The sequence below is a fragment of the Artemia sp. Qi Xiang Cuo genome, chromosome 16, assembly GCF_049724085.1.
Source record: "Artemia sp. Qi Xiang Cuo chromosome 16, ASM4972408v1, whole genome shotgun sequence".
In the NCBI taxonomy this organism is placed as follows: domain Eukaryota; kingdom Metazoa; phylum Arthropoda; class Branchiopoda; order Anostraca; family Artemiidae; genus Artemia; species Artemia sp. Qi Xiang Cuo.
In genome coordinates this window covers 48,071,812-48,095,761 of record NC_142809.1, presented here as the reverse complement: position 1 = coordinate 48,095,761, position 23,950 = coordinate 48,071,812, and the positions used below count along the sequence as shown (strand labels likewise).

Here is a 23,950-nt window from a genome sequence, read left to right as displayed (position 1 = left end):
CATCAACATTATGCAATTCGTCCATCTTCAAGCACCACAAATTTAGTTTAAAGGAAAAAACACGTTTCTTCTAGTATAGATTGAAAAGTTTATATAGAGCTTACGAAACCAGACGTATTGACTTGCATGCCTCTGCATTGCGCGCTTTATTTGAAGCCTTTCATCATTACTAGCAGCAAAGATAAATCCGCTGACTTCGCTCCCGTAAAAAATATACTTTCGAAGTGGAGAAATAGATTTCAAACAGTTGAATCTACAAGCACCAGCTACATCAGAACACTTCAATAAATGCCTTACTGCTCTATACAACGAAATGTGATTGGGATGACCACTGACACCACTTTCTTCAAATGTATAGACCGTGTCAATTTGGTGTCTAACAATGTAATTTTCTATTTCTGTAGCTACATCAATAACTGGCCAAAAGGTTTTAATATTGTCAGGAAATATTGATGAGTCTAGGACTGAGACATAATCTTGATTTATTCCCAGCTCTTGGCAGCTCCTGTACAATTCATCTTTTCGGACACTTTTTTCCATGTCATTTGCTCCTGAAGAGAAACATAATATGCTGACTTCTATATAATTTTTAATCAAATTTGTAATTGCTGGGCCAAATAACATACATTCATCATCAGGATGCGAAATCACAAACAGTTATTTCTGGGGAAACATTTTCAGGTTTTTGTGATTGATCCCCACTATGTTGTGAAGATATAACAGAAGAATTGAAAAAATAAACAACAGGAGCCACATCATCATCTTTCGGAGCGGTATTTTGTTTTAAATTCCTACGATTTTAAATTAAAAAAATAAATTTTTTTTTATTATTTATTTTTTTAATTTAAATTTAGACCATATTTTTTCAATTTTTAAAATTATTAAGTACAAAATACCCTCTGTCGATTATATAAAACATAGCATAAAAAAAATAATTTTAAAATTTTAAGGTATTTATATTTTTTTAATTAAAAAATTAGTATTATTTGTTAGACACCATAAGTATTTTTGCATTCTAAATAATAATTTTAGCGATTCTGGACTGAAAACTAAAATAATTGCAATTATAAAACAATAATATGGAGATACTTACTTTACGGGTTAAAAACAAAAAAAAGTTTGTTTCCAGAATACACTAACAACTTTTAACTGATATTAAAAAAATTTTTCTTCCAGGAAACAAAAAGTAAAAATAATTATGAAATGTTCATAGATTTTTGTTGTTTAAATTAAGAACTTACTATTAATGATTAGGCATCATAAATATTTTTGCAGTTTAAATAATAATTTCAGCGATTAAGCCAAAAAAGAAAATTGTGGTTCCAGGAGTTTCGGTTACTATTGAGACAAGTAGCTATTTTTACTATAGAGTTCATTAAAATAAACTGTTTGATTGATTCAAAATTAAAATATCTTTGAAAAGACTGCAGTATGAAAATACATAAAAAATTCAATTTTTTTTAAAAAATTGATTCCACTTTAAAAGTATTTTTTTTTATTTACAAAAGGCACTAGATGTTGCAATTGCCTTTAAAATGAGCTATTATACAGCTCTCTATGATTTTCCAGTGACCAGCTAGCTGACCAGGAAAAAAAAGCGGAAAGAAAAAAAATATCCCGTTTGTGGAGGATAACGTGGTAAAAGTCAATTTTCTGGATTTTCAAGCCAATATATTTTCTTTGTTATTCAAGCCAAAAGACGGTAAGTTTTCTTTATAGAGGATTCGGACAAGGCGGTTCTAATGGTGTACTTTTTGTTTTGATCTGACTCTTTTTTTAGGAGTTGAGGGGTTTTATATTTCTTAACATTGGAGGTGATCGTCTCTTACTAGGTTGCTAGCTACCGGTGCAAACCGGATATCTCCCCTTAAGAGCGTCAACAAGTTCTGTTCTAAGTCTCTTCAATGCAGTTAGTTGCCCTAATCTGACGATCGTAAGACAAGGCATTACAAATCGAATTATTGCCATTTCAAAATTATTTAAACACTTTATACATTCCGGTGTACTGTCGATGTAAAGGTTATTTAATACTGATCGGGCAGTCTCCTGACCTTTCAACATTGTCCCAGCACAGTATTCATAGACAGAGAATGAATCTATGACATCCTATTTCCAACCTGTGCATTGAACTAGTTGTTCTCTGTCATCTTTGGGTCTGTCCTGTTGTAGGTGTTCTAAAATCGTGGCCATCATTACATCAAAACCTTTCTTATTTGAAAGGGATCTTAGACTCTTCAATTTGTATTTTGTCTTTACCTGCTCATAACTGTCACAATGCATGGTGGGGTATACATCCCTGTTGTTAGCGACATTGTCACGGCTCTCACCAAATAATTTTATTATTGTATTTTCATCCACAAAAACTCTAATATTGCTATCACCGTAAGTGAAGTCTTGACTATTATTACGATATACGCTATTAATGAAACAGTTAAAGACAGGAAAATGTGGAGCTAGTGCCCTTAGAGAACGCAAATAGCTCTGACATCCCTCATTTGGGCTACAGTATAACGAATGCCCATGCTTTCTTGTGTCCCTGTAATTGATTTCACAATAATCCAAGCCGCCAAGGTAGAAATTAACCACTTTGTCACTTGAAAATTTTAATGATATATTATTTTCAAGGATATCAAAAAGAATTTGAAATAATTCAATATCCCTCTGATAGAGCTTGCAGATATCAGGGTGACATTGCCAAGTAACCTGCTGCCCAATTTTTGGTTTTGAATGTTTACTCTGATTGTTATAGGTGACTTCAGTCATCATAATTTCCTTGTCAGATCTAGTTTTAGAGCATTTTTTCAATAGTTGTCTCGTACTTTTCAGGACAGTTTGTTCTACTACACAGAGAATTTTTTGCCAAATATTCAGTAGAACTAAAAGGACTGTTTAAAACACAGTTAGAAATGCTTTTTTCTTGAGTCGGTGTTGCAGGAATTTGTTCTAAATCATTAGTCTTACAAACACATTTTCTAATAACCCTAATAGGCTCGTTTTCGCCATAATTGAAAAACATTGCTTTTCCTTCGCTGTTGATAGGTATGCTTGTATATATATTTTTATTGCTGCTACATAAACTGCAATTGCTCCTTCCAAAATTAATATACGAATTTTCTAAGAAGTACGCCTCCGTATATTCACTGTGTTGTCGAACATTTTCCATTGCATCTATAAACTGTTCCGCAGTTGCCAATCCATACCTTGGAAGCTTTTCGTTAAACTGACAACATTTCTTTTGGATATTGCTATGAAGCTTTGCCAAAGCATTTCTAGCCGACTTTTCAACAGCATCCGCTCTTTCAAAGAGAATTTTAATCTGTAATTTTGAATACTTTTCGTGATCCCGATAAAACATGCGTAAAATGTTTCTCAATTTACAAAGATCAGCCTGCATTTTTGCCATCTTCTTGCATTTCTGAATGTAATTTTTCCCTTTGTCCTTATGCGTTCTTTGGTACTACCTCGCAGAGAATTTAATTTTTTCATTATAACTTTTGTCACCCCAGTATCTACCCATTATTCTGGTAGCAACTTTTTTCTTATGTTTGTTTCGGTAATCTATATCGTTATCATACCGTTCCTTGCTCTTTTGTTTGGCTGTCTCAATTTTCCCTTCTCGATACCCCTGATCCGTAAGATAACTCTGTTTTGCTCTGTCATATTTAATTTTCTTATAACCTGGATCACAAGACATCTTAGTGGCAATCCTGCCGCGTGATCGCGCTGTGTTGCGTTTAGTGGCATTCTTATCTCTTTTAATTAAACTTTTCTGATATTTCAGGATGTTAGCTTTTTTTTTTGTAGTTAAGTTTTTTATTATTAGAAATTTGTATAGCTCTATTTTGATATTGTTTTTGTTTATTCTTTCTTTTTTTCAACTCTCTTGAGATCATATTTTTTAAAGGTTTAAAATTATTAAGTACACAAAATCCCGTGTCGAGTATCTAAAACCTAGCATAAAAAAAAACTAATTTTAAATTTTTCAGGTATTTATCTTGTTTTAATTACATAATTATCATTATTGGATAGACACCATAAATATTTTTGCATTTTACATAATAAGTTTAGCGATTCTGGACTTAAAAATAAAATAATTGCAATGACAAGAAAATAATATAGAGATATGTACTTTACGTGTTAAAAACCAAAAAAAGTTTGGTTCCAGGATACAATAATAAATTTGAACTGAGATGAAAGAAATTTTTCTACCAGGAGACAAAAAGCAAAACGCCAAAAAAGATTAAGCCAAAAAAGAAAATTTTGGTTCCAGGAGTTTCGGTTACTATTGAGACAAGTAGCTATTATTACTATAGAGTTCATTACCATGGACTGTTTTATTGCTTCAAAATTCAAATATCTTTGAAAAGACTGAAGCATGAAATTACATCAATAATGCAATTTTTTTGACAAAATTGATTCTACTTTAAAAAGTATTTTATTTTTAAGTACAAAAGTGACTAGATGTTGCAATGTTCTTTAAAATTAGCTATTATACAGATCTCTATGATTTTCCAGGGCCCAGCTAGTCAAGCAGGAAAAAAAAGCTGAAAGAAAAAAATATCCTGTGTGTGGAAAATATCTTGGTAAAAGTCAATTTTCTTAATTTTAAAGCCCATATATTTTCTTTGTTATTAAATCCAAAGGGCAGTAAGTTTCTTTTATAGAGGATTTGGACAAGGCGGTTCTAATGGTGTACTTTTTGTTATGATCTGACTCTTTTTTAGGAGTTGGGGGGTTTTATATTTCTTAACATTGGAGGTGATCGTCTCTTACTAGGTTGCTAGCTATCGCTGCAACCCGGAACTGTTCAAAACACAGTTAGAAATGCTAGCTACCGCTGCAACCCGGATTTGATTTTCAAGCCGATATATTTCACTTGCTGTTCATTCCAAATGACCTAAAGTTTCCTATACAGGGGTTTCGGACAAGGTGGTTCTAATGGCGCACTTTCTTTTTGATCTGACTCCTTTTTTTAGGAACTATGGGTTTTTATATTTCTTAACATTGGACGTAATCGTCTCTTACTAGGTTGCTAGCTACCGCTGCAACTCGGATTCAGTTAACATTGGCTAGGTGTCGTTCTTTATAACTCTAAGATACTATACTATAGTTAAGTGGCCTATATAATTTCGCATAGGCAAAAGGTCGTTCTTTATTATAAACATTGGTCGTAATCGTCTCTTAATAGGGTGCGAGCGAACACTGCAACCCGGATTACCTCTGGTATATAGCTATATACTATTAAGATTTATGTACAAAAATCAAATATATTTGAAGAGACTAGAGCATGAAAAGAAATCAAAAATGCAGTTTTTGGTGGAAAAATTTATTCTCTTTTAGAAATAATTTATTTTAGTTACTTAATATTTGTAACCCAATTAATTTCCTTTAAAATGAGCTATTGAACAACTCTTTACGATGTTCCAGTGCCATGCTATCTGTGGAAAAGAAAGAAAAAAAGAGAAAGAAAAAAATATGCCGTTTGTGGAGAATAACGTGGATAAAGTCATTTTTCTTGATTTTAAAGCCAATATATGTCCCTTGCTGTTCAAGCCAAATTACAGAAAGTTTCTTAAATAGAGGCTTCGGACAAGGTGGTTCTCATGATGTACTGTTTGTTGTGATCTGACTCCTTTCTTATGAGCTCTGGGTTTTTATATTTCTTAACATTGGACGTGATCGTCTCCTACTAGGGTGCTAGCGACCGCTACAACCTGGGTTCTTAACAAATGACCTGATCGTCTTTTACTAGGTTGCTAGCGACCGCTGTAACCCAGATTTTAAGGTTACTGGCTACCGCTGCAACCCGGATTGCGTATAAAATTTATTATACGCAAGAGGTCGTTCTTTATTGTAATATTTCCCTCTTCATACAATTTTGAGTAAAGATCTATTATTTCGTCATTTGAAGCTCTGTCGGAGATCCCAATTTTTATCTTGTAAATACTATTCAAATTTTCACCAGTGCAAAACAAATGTCTAATTTAAGAAAGTGTATTGGAATAACTCTTATCCATCTTTTGTCTCACAGTTATGATTAGTTACTCATACTCAAATAGATGCCAGAGGTTAAAAGTACCAACTGATCCGATCCTGTTTTTTACTTCTAGTCGTCTGAGAGGCATATAAGGAGGATTACCACTTACTGGTATTAATTGAAGAAAATCTCCCAAAAATACGCAGTTAGTATTACCCAGTGGCAAATCAACTGCCAATATTTTTTCTAGTATTAAATGCAGGTAGGTTAAAATAAGAGACGAAACCATAAAAATTTCATCAATAATGAAAACTCTTGTCTCCTTAAGTGTCTATTTCTAAGTGAGAAGTTTTTAAGTGGAGAGAGGTGTGTATTTTGTGGTGTTTTCCTGATCAATAGCTGAACTTAAACAACTACGTATAGTTAAACCATTTATGCTATGTGCAGCAATACCAGTAGGTGCCATAACTACAACGGGACAATCTTCATTCTTGAACTTGTTGCAAAGTAGTCTTCTCACGACACTGATAACCCTAGATTTTCCTGTACCCCCACATCCAGATACGATCAACTTCAAAGATTTTGCACCATTGCGCTTGTTAACTTAGTCTAAAATTTTGTCAACAACTCTCTTTTAATAAATATTGAGTGACTCATAATCATTTTTCAGGCGGTCTTCAATGTCACCATTTAAAATCTGTTTTTTCGCGTCTAACAAGTCCTCCAGAGCATCTGCTGCTCTGTCAATGACTCCTCCCTGAAGTGCATTTTCTGGGTCATCTCCAATGTTTTCATCAATATTTTCTGCCTTCAGAATTTCTTTTGCAGGTTCTCGGACCCTTTCTTCAAATTCTATATCGCTTTTCCTCTTAACAACAAATTTTTCTTGGTAAGCTACCATGTCGGGATAGCTCACACTTTCAATACAATAGGTTTTGTAGTTGCTATTTCCAGTGACTACTAGTTCATTTTCATTTCTCCAAGGTTTAAAAAATTTTAAAAGATCTCCATAGTAAGCATATTTCTTCTCGTCAGTTTCAAATGGGTTTATCTTTCTGTGCTGTATGATATACGGTTTAAAAAGCCTTTTTCTGAGGTAGAAGGACCCGTCAGTTAACATCATATTATCATCAGTACCATTACGCTCCCGTTCATACCAAGACAATAACTGAAAAAGACTGATATTTTCCATATGTTCCGGTCTTTTAGGGTAGATATCAATAACCCAGTGGGCAATGTACAAATCACTACTCTGTGGATCGTTTTTAGCAAGCTTTTCAAGCTCCTCATACCTTCTCAATTGCCTAGAAATAATATACAATTATATACAATAATATACAATAATTATAAAAATAATATACAATAATATACAAATATACAATATACAATCTTGTTTTGAATCAAGCCAACTTTAACAACCCTTGGTTTTCTCAGATTTTCGGATGGACACGAAATTTCTTATCCTTTCAGTTCAAATTTTTTTAACTCGGCAGCAGCAACAGCTTCCTGACAAAATTGCAAGTCTTCATATTCTCTGCCATAAATAATCCGATTCACCTCTTTTAACTCTTCCTTGGGTATGTACTTCTTTAATGCATCATCAACATTATGCAAGTCGTCCATCTTCAAGCACCACAAATTTAGTTTAAAGGAGAAAACACGTTTCTTCTAGTATAGATTGGAAAGTTTATATAGAGCTTACTAAACCAGACTTATTTACTTGCATGACTCTGCACTGCGCGATTTATTTGAAGCCTTTCATCATTACTAGCAGCAAAGATAACTCCGCTGACTTCGCTCCCGTAAAAAATATACTTTCGAATTGGAGAAATAGATTTCAAACAGTTGAATCTACAAGCACCAGCTACATCAGAACACTTCAATAAATGCCTTACTTCTCTATACAACGAAATGTGATTGGGATGACCACTGACACCACCTTCGTAAACTGAATAGACAGGGTCAATTTTTTTTATAACTATTTAATTTTCTAGTTCATTAGCAACATCCCGAGATGGAAAAAATGATTGAAGAGTGTCAGGACATATGGATGAGTCTAGGACTGAGACATACTCTAGATTTAGTCACAGCTCTTTGCAGCTCCTGTACAATTCATCTTGTCTGAAGCTTTTTTCCATGTCATGTGATAATGAAGAGAAACATACTCTGTTGACTTCTATATTATTTTTAATAAAATTGGTGATTGCTGGGACAAAGAACATACATTCATCATCAGGATGCGCAATCACAAACAGTGATTTCTGGGGACACATTTTCAGGTTTTTGTGATTGATCCCTTTTCTGTTGTGAAAATAAAACATAATAATTGAAAAAACAAACAACAGGAGACATATAATCATCTTTCGGAGCGTTATTTGGTTTTAAATTACTACTATTTTAAATTACAAAAATAAATTTTTTTTTATTCTTTATTTTTTTAATTTCAAGTGAGAACATATTTTTTCAATGTTTAAAATTATTAAGTACACAATAACCTCTGTCGAGTATCTAAAAACTAGCATAAAAAAACTAATTTTAAAATTTTCACTTATTTATCTTGTTTTAATTAAAAAATTAGTATTATTTGTTAGACACCATAAGTATTTTTGAATTCTACATAATAAGTTTATTGATTCTGGACTTACAAATAAAATAATTTAAATTATAAAAAACTAATATGGATATACGTACTTTACGTGTTACAAACCAAAAAAAGTTTGGTTCCAGAATACACTAACAACTTTGAACTTAGATTAAAAAAATTTTTCTTCCAGGAAACAAAAAGTAAATCTAATTATGAAATGTTAATATATTTTTGTTGTTTAAATTAAGAAATTACTATTAATGATTATGCATCATAAATATTTTTGAAGTTTACATAATAAATTCAGCGATAAAGCCAAAAAAGAAAATTTTGGTTCCAGGATTTTCGGTTAATCTTGAGACAAGTAGCTATTTTTACTATAGAGTTCATTACCATAAACTGATTTATTGCATCAAAATTCAAATATCTTTGAAAAGACTGCAGGATTAAAATACATAAAAAATGCAATTTTTTTTAAAAATTAGATTACACATTAAAAGTATATTTTTTTAATTACAACAGTCACTCGATGTTGCAATTGCATTTAAACATAGATATTATACAACTCTTTATGATTGTCCAGGGACAATCTAGCGGATCAGTAAAAAAAAGCGGACAGAACAAAAATATCCCGTTTGTGGAGGATAACGTGGTAAAAGTCAATTTTCTGGATTTTCAAGCCCATATATTCATTTCTTTGTTATTCAAGCCAAAAGACGGTAAGTTTTCTTTACAGAGGATTCGGACAAGGCGATTCTAATGGTGTACTTTTTGTTTTGATCTGACTCTTTTTTAGGAGTTGAGGGGTTTTATATTTCTTAACATTGGAGGTGATCGTCTCTTACTAGGTTGCTAGCGACCAGTGCAAACCGGATATCTCCCCTTAAGAGCGTCAACAAGTTCTGTTCTAAGTCTCTTCAATTCAGTTAGTTGCCCTACTCTGACGATCGTAAGAAGAGACATTACAAATCTAATTATTGACATTTCAAAATTATTTAAACACTTTATACAGTCCGGTGTACTGTCTATGTGAAGGTTATTTAATACTGATCGGGCATTCTCCTGACCTTTCAACATTTTCCCAGCACAGTATTCACAGACAGAGAATGAATCTATGACATCCTATTTCCAACCTGTGCATTGAACTAGTTGTTCTCTGTCATCTTTGGGTATGTCCTGTTGTAGGTGTTCTAAAATCGTGGCCATCATTACATCAAAACCTTTCTTATTTGAAAGGGATCTTAGACTCTTCAATTTGTATTTTGTCTTTACCTGCTCATAACTGTCACAATGCATTGTGGGGTATACATCCCTGTTGTTAGCGACATTGTCAAGGCTCTCACCAAATAATATTATTATTGTATTTTCATCCACAAAAACTCTAATATTGCTATCACCGTAAGTGAAGTCTTGACTATTATTAAGATATACTCTATTAATGAAACAGTTAAAGACAGGAAAATGTGGAGCTAGTGCCCTTAGAGAACGCAAATAGCTCTGACATCCCTCATTTGGGCTACAGTAAAACGAATGCCCATGGTTTCTTGTGTCCCTGTAATTGATTTCACAATAATCCAAGTCGCCAAGGTAGAAATTAACCACTTTGTCACTTGAAAATTTTAATGCTATATTATTTTCAAGGATATCAAAAAGAATTTGAAATAATTCAATATCCCTCGGATAGAGCTTGCAGATATCAGGGTGACATTGCCAAGTAACCTGCTGCCCACGGTTTGGTTTTGAATGTTTACTCTGATTGTTATAGGTGACTTCAGTCATCATAATTTCCTTGTCAGATCTAGTTTTAGAGCATTTTTTCAATAGTTGTCTCGAACTTTTCAGGACAATTTGTTATACTAAACAGAGAATTTTTGCCAAATATTCAGTAGAACTAAAAGCACTGTTTAAAACACAGTTAGAAATGCTTTTTTCTTGAGTTGGTGTTGCAGGGATTTTTTCTAAATCATTATTCTTGCAAACACATTTTATAATAACCCTAAGAGGCTCGTTTTCGCCATAATTGAAAAACATTGCTTTTCCTTCGCTGCTGATAGGTATGCTTGTATATATATATTTATTGCTGCTACATAAACTGCAATTGCTCCTTCCAAAATTAATATACGAATTTTCTAAGAAGTACGCCTCCGTATATTCACTGTGTTGTCGAACATTTTCCATTGCATCTATAAACTGTTCCGCAGTTGCCAATCCATACCTTGGAAGCTTTTCGTTAAACTGACAACATTTCTTTTGGATATTGCTATGAAGCTTTGCCAAAGCATTTCTAGCCGAATTTTCAACAGCATCCGCTCTTTCAAAGAGAATTTTAATCTGTAATTTTTAATACTTTTCGTGATCCCGATAAAACATGCGTAAAATGTTTCTCAATTTACAAAGATCTGCCTGCATTTTTGCCATCTTCTTGCATTTCTGAATGTAATTTTTCCCTTTGTCCTTATGCGTTCTTTGGTACTACCTCGCAGAGAATTTAATTTTTTCATTATAGCTTTTGTCACCCCAGCATCTACCTATTATTCTGGTAGCAACTTTTTTCTTATGTTTGTTTCGGTAATCTATATCGTTATCATAACGTTCCTTGCTCTTTTGTTTGGTTTTCTCAATTGTCCCGTCTCGATACCCCTGATACGTAAGATAACTCTGTTTTGCTCTGTCATATTTCATTTTCTTAAAACCTGGATCACAAGACATCTTAGTAGCAATCCTTACGCGTGCTCGAGCTTTGTTGCGTTTGGTGGCATTTTTATCTCTTTTAAATAAACTTTTCTGATATTTCAGGATGTTAGCTTTTTTTTTTGTGTAGTAAAGTTTTTTATTAGTAGAAATTTGGATAGCTCTATTTTGATATTGTTTTTGGTTATTCTTTCTTTTTTTCCACTCGCGTGAGACCATATTTTTTCAAGGTTTAAAATTATTAAGTACACAAAATCCCGTGTCGAGTATCTAAAACCTAGAATTAAACAAAACTAATTTTAAAATTTTAAGTTATTTATCTTTTTTGAATTACAAAATTAGCATTATTTGTTAGACACCATAAATATTTTTGTATTTTACATAATAAGTTTAGCTATTCTGGACTTAAAACTAAAATAATTGCAATGACGAGACAATAATATAGAGATATGTACTTTACTGGTTAAAAACAAAAAAAAGTTTGGTTCCAGGATACAATAATAAATTTGAACTGAGATGAAAGAAATTTTTCTACCAGGAGACAAAAAGCAAAACGCCAAAAAAGATTAAGCCAAAAAAGAAAATTTTGGTTCCAGGAGTTTCGGTTACTATTGAGATAAGTAGCTATTATTACTATAGAGTTCATTACCATGGACTGTTTTATTGCTTCAAAATTCAAATATCTGTGAAAAGACTGAAGCATGAAATTACATCAATAATGCAATTTTTTTGACAAAATTGATTCTACTTTAAAAAGTATTTTATTTTTAAATACAAAAGTGACTAGATGTTGCAATTTACTTTAAAATGAGCTATTATAAAGATCTCTATGATTTTACAGTGCCAAGCTAGTCAAGCAGGAAAAAAAAGCTGAAAGAAAAACATATCCTGTTTGTGGAAAATATCTTGGTAAAAGTCAATTTTCTTAATTTTAAAGCCAATATATTTTCTTTGTTATTCAAGCCAAAGGGCAGTAAGTTTCTTTTATAGAGAATTTGGACAAGGCGGTTCTAATGGTGTACTTTTTGTTATGATCTGACTCTTTTTTTAGGAGTTGGGGGGTTTTATATTTCTTAACATTGGAGGTGATCGTCTCTTACTAGGTTGCTAGCTATCGCTGCAACCCGGAACTGTTTAAAACACAGTTAGAAATGCTAGCTACCGCTGCAACCCGGATTTGATTTTCAAGCCGATATATTTCCCTTGCTGTTCAAGCCAAATGACCTAAAGTTTCCTATACAGGGGTTTGGACAAGGTGGTTCTAATGGTGCACTTTTTTTTTGATCTGACTCCTTTGTTTAAGAACTTTGGAATTTTATATTTCTTAACATTGGACGTAATAGTCTCTTACTAGTTTGCTATCTAACTCTGCAACTCGGATTCAGTTAAAATGTGCTAGTTGTCGTTCTTTATAACTCTACTAGCCTATACTATAGTTAAGTTGCCTATATAATTTCGTATAGGCAAAAGGTAGTTCTTTATTATAAACATTGGTCGTAATCGTCTCTTACTATGTTGCTAGCTACCACTGCAACCCGGATTACCGCTGGTATATAGCTATATACGATTAAGATTTATGTACAAAAATCAAATATCTTTGAAGAGACTAGAGCATGAAAAGAAATCAAAAATGCAGTTTTTGGTGGAAAAATTTATTCTCTTTTAGAAATAATTTATTTTAGTTACTTAATATTTGTAACCCAATTAATTTCCTTTAAAATGAGCTATTGAACAACTCTTTACGATGTTCCAGTGCCATGCTATCTGTGGAAAAGAAAGAAAAAAATATGCCGTTTGTGGAGAATAACGTGGATAAAGTCATTTTTCTTGATTTTCAAGCCAATATATTTCCCTTGCTGTTCAATCCAACTTACAGACATTTTCTTAAATAGAGGCTTCGGACACGGTGGTTCTAATGATGTACTTTTTGTTTTGATCTGACTCCTTTTTTAGGAGCTATGGGTTTTTATATTTCTTAACATTGGACGTGATCGTCTCCTACTAGGTTGCTAGCGACCGCTGCAACCCGGATTCTTAACATATGACCTGATCGTCTCTTACTAGGTTGCTAGCTACCGCTGTAACCCAGATTAAAAGGTTACTGGCTACCGCTGCAACCCGGATTGCGTATAAAATTTATTATACTCAAGAGGTCGTTCTTTATTGTAATATTTCCCTCGTCATACAATTTTGAGTACAGATCTATTATTTCGTCATTTGAAGCTCTGTCGGAGCTCCCAATTTTTATCTTGTAAAGACTATTAAAATTTTAACCATTGCAAAACCCTTGTCTAATTTCAGAAAGTGTATTAGCATAACTCTTATCCATCTTTTGTCTCACATTTATGATTAGTTCCTCATACTCAAATAGATGCCAGAGGTTAAAAGTACCAACTGATCCGATCCTGTTTTTTACTTCTAGTCGTCTGAGATGCATATAAGGAGGATTACCACTTACTGGTCTTAATTGAAGAAAATCTCCCAAAAATACGCAGTTAGCATTACCCATTGGCAAATCAACTGCCAATATTTTTGATAGTCTTAAATGAATGTAGGTTAAAAGAAGAGACGAAACCATACAAATTTCATCAATAATAAAAACTCTTGTCTCCTTAAGTGTCTTTCTCAAAGTGAGAAGTTTTTCAGTGGAGAGAGGTGTGTATTTTGTGGTGTTTTCCTGATCAATAGCTAAACTTAAACAACTACGTATTGTTAAACCATTTATGCTATGTGCAGCAATACCAGTAGGTGCCATAACTACAACGGGACAATCTTCATTCTTGAACTTGTTGCAAAGTAGTCTTCTCACGACACTGATAACACTAGATTTTCCTGTACCCCCACATCCAGATACAATCAACTTCAAAGATGTTGCACCATTGCGCTTGGTAACTGAGTCTAAAATTTTGTCAACAACTCTCTTTTGTTCAATATTGAGTGACTCATAATCATTTTTCAGGCTCTTTTCAATGTCACCATTTAAAATCTGTTTTTTTGCGTCTAACAAGTCCTCCAGAGCATCTGCTGCTCTGTCAATGACTCCTCCCTGAAGTGCATTTTCTGGGTCATCTCCAATGTTTTCATCAATATTTTCTGCCTTCAGAATTTCTTTTGCAGGTTCTCGGACCCTTTCTTTAAATTCTATATCGCTTTTCCTCTTAACAACAAATTTTTCTTAGTAAGCTACCATGTCGGGATAGCTTACACTTTCAATACAATAGGTTTTGTAGTTGCTATTTCCACTGACTACTAGTTCATTTCTCCAAGGTTTAAACAATTTTAAAAGATCTCCATAGTAAGCATTTTTCTTCTCGTCAGTTTCAAATGGGTTTACCTTTCTGTGCTGCATGATATACGGTTTAAAAAGCCTTTTTCTGAGGTAGAAGGACCCGTCAGTTAACATCATATTATCATCAGTACCATTACGCTCCCGTTCATACCAAGACAATAACTGGAAAAGACTGATATTTTCCATATGTTCCGGTCTTTTAGGGTAGATATCAATAACCCAGTGGGCAATGTACAAATCATTACTCTGTGGATCGTTTTTAGCAAGCTTTTCAAGCTCCTCATACCTTCTCAGTGTCCTCTTCACCTCGCTCTTTTTCGCAAGGTCAATATATCTAAATTGCCTAGAAATAATATACAATTATATACAATAATATACAATAATTATAAAAATAATATACAATAATATACAAATATACAATATACAATCTTGTTTTGAATCAAGCCAACTTTAACAACCCTTGGTTTTCTCAGATTTTCGGATTGACACGAAATTTTGTATCCTTTCAGTTCAAATTTTTTTAACTCGGCAGCAGCAACAGCTTCCTGACAAAATTGCACGTCTTCATATTCTCTGACATAAATAATCCGATTCACCTCTTTTAACTCTTAATTGGGTATGTACTTCTTTAATACATCATCAACATTATGCAATTCGTCCATCTTCAAGCACCACAAATTTAGTGTAAAGGAAAAAACACGTTTCTTCTAGTATAGATTGAAAAGTTTATATAGAGCTTACGAAACCAGACGTATTGACTTGCATGCCTCTGCATTGCGCGCTTTATTTGAAGCCTTTCATCATTACTAGCAGCAAAGATAACTCCACTGACTTCGCTCCCGTAAAAAATATACTTTCGAATTGGAGAAATAGATTTCAAACAGTTGAATCTACAAGCACCAGCTACATCAGAACACTTCAATAAATGCCTTACTGCTCTATACAACGAAATGTGATTGGGATGACCACTGACACCACCTTCGTCAAATGTATAGACCGTGTCAATTTGGTTTCTAACAATGTAATTTTCTATTTCTGTAGCTACATCAATAGCTGGCCAGCAGGTTTTAATAGTGTCAGGAAATATTGATGAGTCTAGGAATGAGACATCATCTTGATTCATTCCCAGCTCTTGGCAGCTCCTGTACAATTCATCTTTTCGGACACTTTTTTCCATGTCGTTTGCTCCTGAAGAGAAACATAATATGTTGACTTCTATATTATTTTTAATCAAATTGGTGATTGCTGGGCCAAATAACATACATTTATCATCAGGATGCGAAATCACAAACAGTGATTTCTGGGGAAACATTTTCAGGTTTTTGTGATTGATCCCTATTCTGTTGTGAAGATATAACATAAGAATTTAAAAAATAAACAACAGGAGCCACATAATCATCTTTCAGAGCGGGATTTGGTTTTAAATTCCTACGCTTTTAAATTACAAAAATAAATTTTTGGTTATTCTTTCTTTTTTTCCTTTCAAGTGAGACAATATTTTTTAAAGGTTTAAAATTATTAAGTACACAATACCCTGTGTCGAGTATATAAAACATAGAATAAAAAAACTAATTTTAATATTTTCAGGTATTTATCTTGTTTTAATTAAAAAATTAGTATTATTTGTTAGACACCATAAGTATTTTTGCAGTCTACATAATAAGTTTAGTGATTCTTGACTGAAAACTAAAATAATTGCAATTATAAAACAATAATATGGAGATACGTACTTTACGTTTTACAAAAAAAAAAAATTTTGGTTCCAGAATACACTAACAACTTTGAACTGAGATTAAAAAAATTTTTCTTACAGGAAAAAAAAAGTAAAACTAATTATGAAATGTTCATATATTTTTGTTGTTTAAATTAAGAAATTACTATTACTGATTAGTCATCATAAATATTTTTGCAGTTTAAATAATAATTTCAGCGATTAAGCCAAAAAAGAAAATTTTGGTTCCAGGAGTTTCGGTTACTATTGAGACAAGTAGCTATTTTTACTATAGAGTTCATTACCATGAACTGTTTGATTGCTTCAAAATTCAAATATCTTTGAAAAGACTGCAGTATGAAAATACATCAAAAATACAATTTTTTGAAAAAATTGATTCAACTATAAAAACTATTTTTTTTTAATTACAAAAGGCACTAGATGTTGCAAGTGCCTTTAAAATTAGCTATGATACAACTATTTATGAGTTTCAAGGGAACATATAGCTGAGCATTAAAAAAAAGCGGAAAGAAAAAAAATATCCCGGTTGTTGAGGATAACGTGGTAAAAGTCACTTGTCTGGATTTTCAAGCCCAGCGATTTTCTTTGTTATTCAAGCCAAAAGACTGTAAGTTTTCTTTACAGAGGTTTCGGACAAGGCGATTCTAATGGTGTACTTTTTGTTTTGACTTGATTCTTTTTTTAAGAGTTGAGGTGTTTCATATTTCTTAACAGAGGATGTGATCGTCTCTTACTATGTGGCGAGCGACCAGTGCACACCGGATATCTCCCCTTAATTGAGTCAACAAGTTCTTTTCTAAGTCTCTTCAATGAAGTTAGTTGCCCTAATCTGACGATCGTAAGACGAGACATTACAAATCGAATTATTGCAATTTCAAAATTATTTAGACACTTTATACAGTCCGGTGTACTGTCGATGTAAAGTTTATTTAATACTGATCGGGCATTCTCATGACCTTTCAACATTTTCCCAGCACAGTATTCATAGACAGAGAATGAATCTATGACATCCTATTTCAAACCTGTGCATTGAACTAGTTGTTCTCTGTCATCTTTGGGTATGTCCTGTTGTAGGTGTTCTAAAATCGTGGCCATCATTACATCAAAACCTTTCTTATTTGAAGGGGATCTTAGACTCTTCAATTTGTATTTTGTCTTTACCTGCTCATAACTGTCACAATGCATTGTGGGGTATACATCCCTGTTGTTAGCTACCTTGTCCAGGCTCTCACCAAATAATTTTATTATTGTATTTTCATCAACAAAAACACTAATATTGATATCACCGTAAGTGAAGTCTTGAGTATTATTAATATATACGCTATTAATGAAACAGTTAAAGACAGGAAAATGTGGAGCTAGTGCCCTTAGAGAACGCAAATAGCTCTGACATCCCTCATTTGGGCTACAGTAAAACGAATGCCCATGCTTTCTTGTGTCCCTGTAATTGATTTCACAATAATCCAAGTCGACAAGGTAGAAATTAACCACTTTGTCACTTGAAAATTTTAATGCTATATTATTTTAAAGGATATCAAAAAGAATTTGAAATAATTCAATATACCTCGGATAGAGCTTGAAGAAATCAGGGTGACATTGACAAGTAACCTGCTGCCCAAGTTTTGGTTTTGAATGTTTACTCTGAGTGTTATAGGTGACTTCAGTCATCATAATTTCCTTGTCAGATCTAGTTTGAGAGCATTTTGTCAATAGTTGTCTCTAACTTTTCAGGACAATTTTTTCTACTAAACAGAGAATTTTTTGCAAAATATTCATTATAACTAAAAGCACTGTTTAAAACACAGTTAGAAATGCTTTTTTCTTGAGTTGGTGTTGCATGGATTTGTTCTAAATCATTAGTCTTACAAACACATTTTCTAATAACCCTAATAGGCTCGTTTTCGCCATAATTGAAAAACATTGCTTTTCCTTCGCTGTTGATAGGTATGCTTGTATATATATTTTTATTGCTGCTACATAAACTGCAATTGCTCCTTCCAAAATTAATATACGAATTTTCTAAGAAGTACGCCTCCGTATATTCACTGTGTTGTCGAACATTTTCCATTGCATCTATAAACTGTTCCGCAGTTGCCAATCCATACCTTGGAAGCTTTTCGTTAAACTGACAACATTTCTTTTGGATATTGCTATGAAGCTTTGCCAAAGCATTTCTAGCCGACTTTTCAACAGCATCCGCTCTTTCAAAGAGAATTTTAATCTGTAATTTTGAATACTTTTCGTGATCCCGATAAAACATGCGTAAAATGTTTCTCAATTTACAAAGATCAGCCTGCATTTTTGCCATCTTCTTGTATTTCTGAATGTAATTTTTCCCTTTGTCCTTATGCGTTCTTTGGTACTACCTCGCAGAGAATTTAATTTTTTCATTATAGCTATTGTCACCCCAGCATCTACCTATTATTCTGGTAGCAACTTTTTTCTTATGTTTGTTTCGGTAATCTATATCGTTATCATACCGTTCCTTGCTCTTTTGTTTGGCTTTCTCAATTTTCCCTTCTCGAGACCCCTGATCCGTAAGATAACTCTGTTTTGCTCTGTCATATTTAATTTTCTTAAAACCTGGATCACAAGACATCTTAGTGGCAATCCTTACGCGTGCTCGCGCTTTGTTGCGTTTAGTGGCATTCTTATCTCTTTTAAATAAACTTTTCTGATATTTCAGGATGTTAGCTTTTTTTGTGTAGTAAAGTTTTTTATTAGTAGAAATTTGGATAGCTCTATTTTGATATTGTTTTTGGTTATTCTTTCTTTTTTTCCACTCGCGTGAGACCATATTTTTTCAAGGTTTAAATTATTAAGTACACAAAATCCCGTGTCGAGTATCTAAAACCTAGCATTAAACAAAACTAATTTTAAAATTTTCATTTATTTATATTTTTTTAATTACAAAATTAGCATTATTGGTTAGACAAAATAAATATTTTTGCATTTTACATAATAAGTTTAGCGATTCTGGACTTAAAAATAAAATAATTGAAATGACAAGAAAATAATATAGAGATATGTACTTTACGTTTTAAAAACCAAAAAAAGTTTGGTTACAGGATACAATAATAAATGTGAACTGAGATGAAAGAAATTTTTCTTCCAGGAGACAAAAAGCAAAACGCAAAAAAAGATTAAGCAAAAAAAGAAAATTTTGGTTCCAGGAGTTTCGTTTACTATTGAGACAAGTATCTATTAATGCTAAAGAGCTCATTACCATGGAATGTATTATTGCTTCAAAATTGAAATATCTTAGAAAAGACTGAAGCATGAAATTACATCAATAATGCAATTTTTTTGACAAAATTGATTCTACTTTAAATAGTATTTTATTTTTAAGTACAAAAGTGACTAGATGTTGCAATTTTATTTAAAATTAGCTATTATAAAGCTCTCTATGATTTTCAAGGGCCCAGCTAGTCAAGAAGGAAAAAAAAGCGGAAAGAAAAAAATATCCTGTTTGTTGAAAATATCTTGGTAATAGTCAATTTTCTTAATTTTAAAGCCAATATATTTTCTTTGTTATTCAAGCCACAGGGCAGTAAGTTTCTTTTATAGATAATTCGGACAAGGCGGTTCTATTGTTGTACTTTGTGTTATGATCTGACTCTTTTTTTAGGAGTTGTGGGGTGATATATTTCTTATAAGTGGAGGTGATCGTCTCTTACTAGGTTGCTAGCTATCTCTGCAACATGGAAAACTTCAAAAAAAAGTTAGAAATGCTAGCTACCGCTGCAACACGGATTTGATTTTCAAGCCGATATATTTCCCTTGCTGTTCAAGCCAAATGACCTAAAGTGTCCTATACAGGTGTTTGAACAAGGTGGTTCTAATGGTGCACTTTTTTTTTTATCTGACTCCTTTTTATAGGAACTATGGATTTTTATATTTCTTAACATTAGAAGTAATCGTCTCTTACTAGTTTGCTAGCTACCGCTGCAACTCGGATTCAGTTAACATGGGCTAGGTGTCGTTCTTTATAACTGTACGAGCCTATACTATAGTTAAGTTGCCTATATAATTTAGCATCGGCAAAAGGTCGTTCTTTATTATAAACATTGGGCGTAATCGTCTCTTACTATGTTGCTAGCTACCACTGCAACCCGGATCACCGCTGGTCTATAGCTATATACGATTAAGATTTATGTACAAAAATAAAATATCTTTGAAGAGACTAGAGCATGAAAAGAAATCAAAAATGCAGTTTTTTGTGGAAAAATTTATTCTCTTTTAGAAATAATTTATTTTAGTTACTTAATATTTGTAACCCAATTAATTTCCTTTAAAATGAGCTATTGAACAACTCTTGACGATGTTCCAGTTCCATGCTATCTGTTGAAAAGAAAGAAAAAAAGAGAAAGAAAAAAATATGCAGTGTGTGGAGAATAACGTGGATAAATTCATTTTTATTGATTTTCAAGCCACTATATTTCCCTTGATGTTCAATCCAAATGACAGACAGTTTCCTACATAGGGGTTTCGGACAAGGTGGTTCTAATGGTGTACTTTTTGTTTTGATCTGACTCCTTTCTTAGGAGCTCTGTGTTTTTATATTTATTAACATTGGACGTGATCGTCTCCTACTAGGTTGCTAGCGACCGCTACATCCTGGGGTCTTAACATTTGACCTGATCGTCTTTTACTAGGTTGCTATCTACCGCTGTAACCCAGATTATAAGGTTATTGTTTACCGCAGCACCTCGGATTAAGTATAAAAATTCTTATACGCAAGAGGTCGTTCTTTATTGTAATATTTCCCACTTCCTACAATTTTGAGTACAGATCCATTAGTTTGTCATTTGAAGCACTGTCGGATCTCCCAATTTTTCTCTTGTAAAGACTATTAAAATTTTCTCCAGTGCAAAACCCTTGTCTAATTTCAGAAAGTGTATTAGCATAACTCTTATCCATCTTTTGTCTCACATTTATGCTTAGTTCCTCATACTCAAATAGATGCCAGAGGTTAAAAGTACCAACTGATCCGATCCTGTTTTTTACTTCTAGTCGTGTGAGAGGCATATAAGGAGGATTACCACTTACTGGTCTTATTTGAAGAAAATCTCCCAAAAATACGCAGTTAGTATTACCCATTGGAAAATCAACTGCCAATTTTTTTTCTAGTCTTAAATGCATGTAGGTTAAAAGAAGAGACGAAACCATACATATTTCATCAATAATGAAAACTCTTGTCTCCTTAAGTGTCTATTTCTAAGTGAGAAGTTGTTCAGTGGAGAGAGGTGTGTTTTTTGTTGTGTTTTCATTATCAATAGCTGAACTTAAACAACTACGTATAGTTAAACCATTTATGCTATGTGAAGCAATACCAGTAGGTGCCATAACTACAACGGGACAATCTTCATTCTTGAACTTGTTGCAAAGTAGTCTTCTCACGACACTGATAACCCTAGATTTTCCTGTACCCCCACATCCAGATACACTCAACTTCAAAGATGTTGCACCATGGCGCTTGGTAACTGAGTCTAAAAATTTGTCAACAACTCTCTTTTGATCAATATTGAGTGACTCATAATCATTTTTCAGGCTGTCTTCAATGTCACCATTTAAAATCTGTTTTTTCGCGTCTAACAAGTCCTCCATAGCATCTGCTGCTCTGTCAATGACTCCTCCCTGAAGTGCATTTTCTGTGTCATCTCCAATGTTTTCATCAATATTTTCTGCCTTCAGAATTTCTTTTGCACGTTCTCGGACCCTTTCTTTAAATTCTATATCGCTTTTCCTCTTAACAACAAATTTTTCTTAGTAAGCTACCATGTCGGGATAGCTCACACTTTCAATACAGTAGGTTTTGTAGTTGATATTTCCAGTGACTACTAGTTCATTTCTCCAAGGTTTAAAAAATTTTAAAATATCTCCATAGTAAGCATATTTCTTCTCGTCAGTTTCAAATGGGTTTATCTTTCTGTGCTGTATGATATACTGTTTAAAAAGCCTTTTTCTGAGGTAGAAGGACCCGTCAGTTAACATCATATTATCATCAGTACCATTACGCTCCCGTTCATACCAAGACAATAACTGAAGAAGACTGATATTTTCCATATGTTCCGGTCTTTTAGGGTAGATATCAATAACCCAGTGGGCAATGTACAAATCACTACTCTGTGGTTCGTTTTTAGCAAGCTTTTCAAGCTCCTCATACCTTCTCAGTTTCCTCTTCACCTCGCTCTTTTTCGCAAGGTCAAAATATCTAAATTGCCTAGAAATAATATACAATTATATACAATAATATACAATAATTATAAAAATAATATACAATAATATACAATATACAATCTTGTTTTGAATCAAGCCAACTTTAACAACCCTTGATTTTCTCAGAATTTCGGATGGACACGAAATATCTTATCCTTTCAGTTGAAATTTTTTTAACTCGGCAGTAGCAACAGCTTCCTGACAAAATTGAAAGTCTTCATATTCTCTGCCATAAATAATCAGATTCACCTCTTTTAACTCTTCCTTGGGTATGTACTTCTTTAATGCATCATCAACATTATGCACTTCGTCCATCTTCAAGCACCACAAATTTAGTTTAAAGGAGAAAACACGTTTCTTCTAGTATAGATTGGAAAGTTTATATAGAGCTTACGAAACAAGACGTATTGACTTGCATGCCTCTGCACTGCGCGCGTTATTTGAAGCCTTTCATCATTACTAGCAGCAAAGATAACTCCACTGACTTCGCTCCCGTAAAAAATATACTTTCGAATTGGAGAAATAGATTTCAAACAGTTGAATCTACAAGCACCAGCTACATCAGAACACTTCAATAAATGCCTTACTGCTCTATACAACGAAATGTGATTGGGATGACCACTGACACCACCTTCGTCAAATGTATAGACCGTGTCAATTTGGTTTCTAACAATGTAATTTTCTATTTCTGTAGCTACATAAATATTGATGAGTCTAGGACTGAGACATAATCTTGATTTATTCCCAGCTCTTGGCAGCTCCTGTACAATTCATCTTTTCGGACGCTTTTTTCCATGTCATTTGCTCCTGAAGAGAAACATAATATGTTGACTTCTATATTATTTTTAATCAAATTGGTGATTGCTGGGCCAAAGAACATACATTCATCATCAGGATGCGCAATCACAAACAGTGATTTCTGGGGAAACATTTTCAGGTTTTTGTGATTGATCCCTTTTCTGTTGTGAAGATATAACAGAAGAATTGAAAAAATAAACAACAGGATCCACATAATCATCTTTCAGAGCGGTATTCGTTTTTAAATTAATACTATTTTAAATTAAAAAAATAAATTTTTTGTTATTCTTTCTTTTTTTCCTTTCAATTGAGACCATATTTTTTCAATTTTTAAAATTATTAAGTAAACAAGAAACTCTGTCGAGTATCTAAAACCTAGAGATAAAACTTAGATAAATACCTAGTATATATATATATATATATATATATATATATATATATATATATATATATATATATATATATATATATATATATAATATATATATATATATATATATATATATATATATATATATATATATATATATATATATATATATATATATATATAAAAAAAAAAAAAATATATATATATATATATATATATATATATATATATATATATATATATATATATATATATATATATATATATATATATATATATATATATATATA

The 23,950-nt window shown here is 32.7% G+C and overlaps 1 protein-coding gene and 3 pseudogenes across 1 annotated transcript; all 4 read right to left on the bottom strand.

The window, feature by feature from the left end:
* Positions 1–42: 42 nt before the first annotated feature.
* LOC148943011 (N-acetylglucosaminyl-phosphatidylinositol de-N-acetylase-like) lies at positions 43–762 on the bottom strand. Its single transcript, XM_089102420.1, is given in 1 exon segment — positions 43–762. A coding segment is annotated over 1 exon segment (720 nt).
* A 6,927-nt stretch (positions 763–7,689) lies between these two features.
* LOC148943010 (N-acetylglucosaminyl-phosphatidylinositol de-N-acetylase-like) lies at positions 7,690–8,337 on the bottom strand (annotated as a pseudogene).
* Positions 8,338–14,911: 6,574 nt separating this feature from the next.
* LOC148943009 (N-acetylglucosaminyl-phosphatidylinositol de-N-acetylase-like) lies at positions 14,912–15,940 on the bottom strand (annotated as a pseudogene).
* Positions 15,941–22,824: 6,884 nt separating this feature from the next.
* Positions 22,825–23,520, bottom strand: LOC148943008 (N-acetylglucosaminyl-phosphatidylinositol de-N-acetylase-like; annotated as a pseudogene).
* Positions 23,521–23,950: the final 430 nt, after the last annotated feature.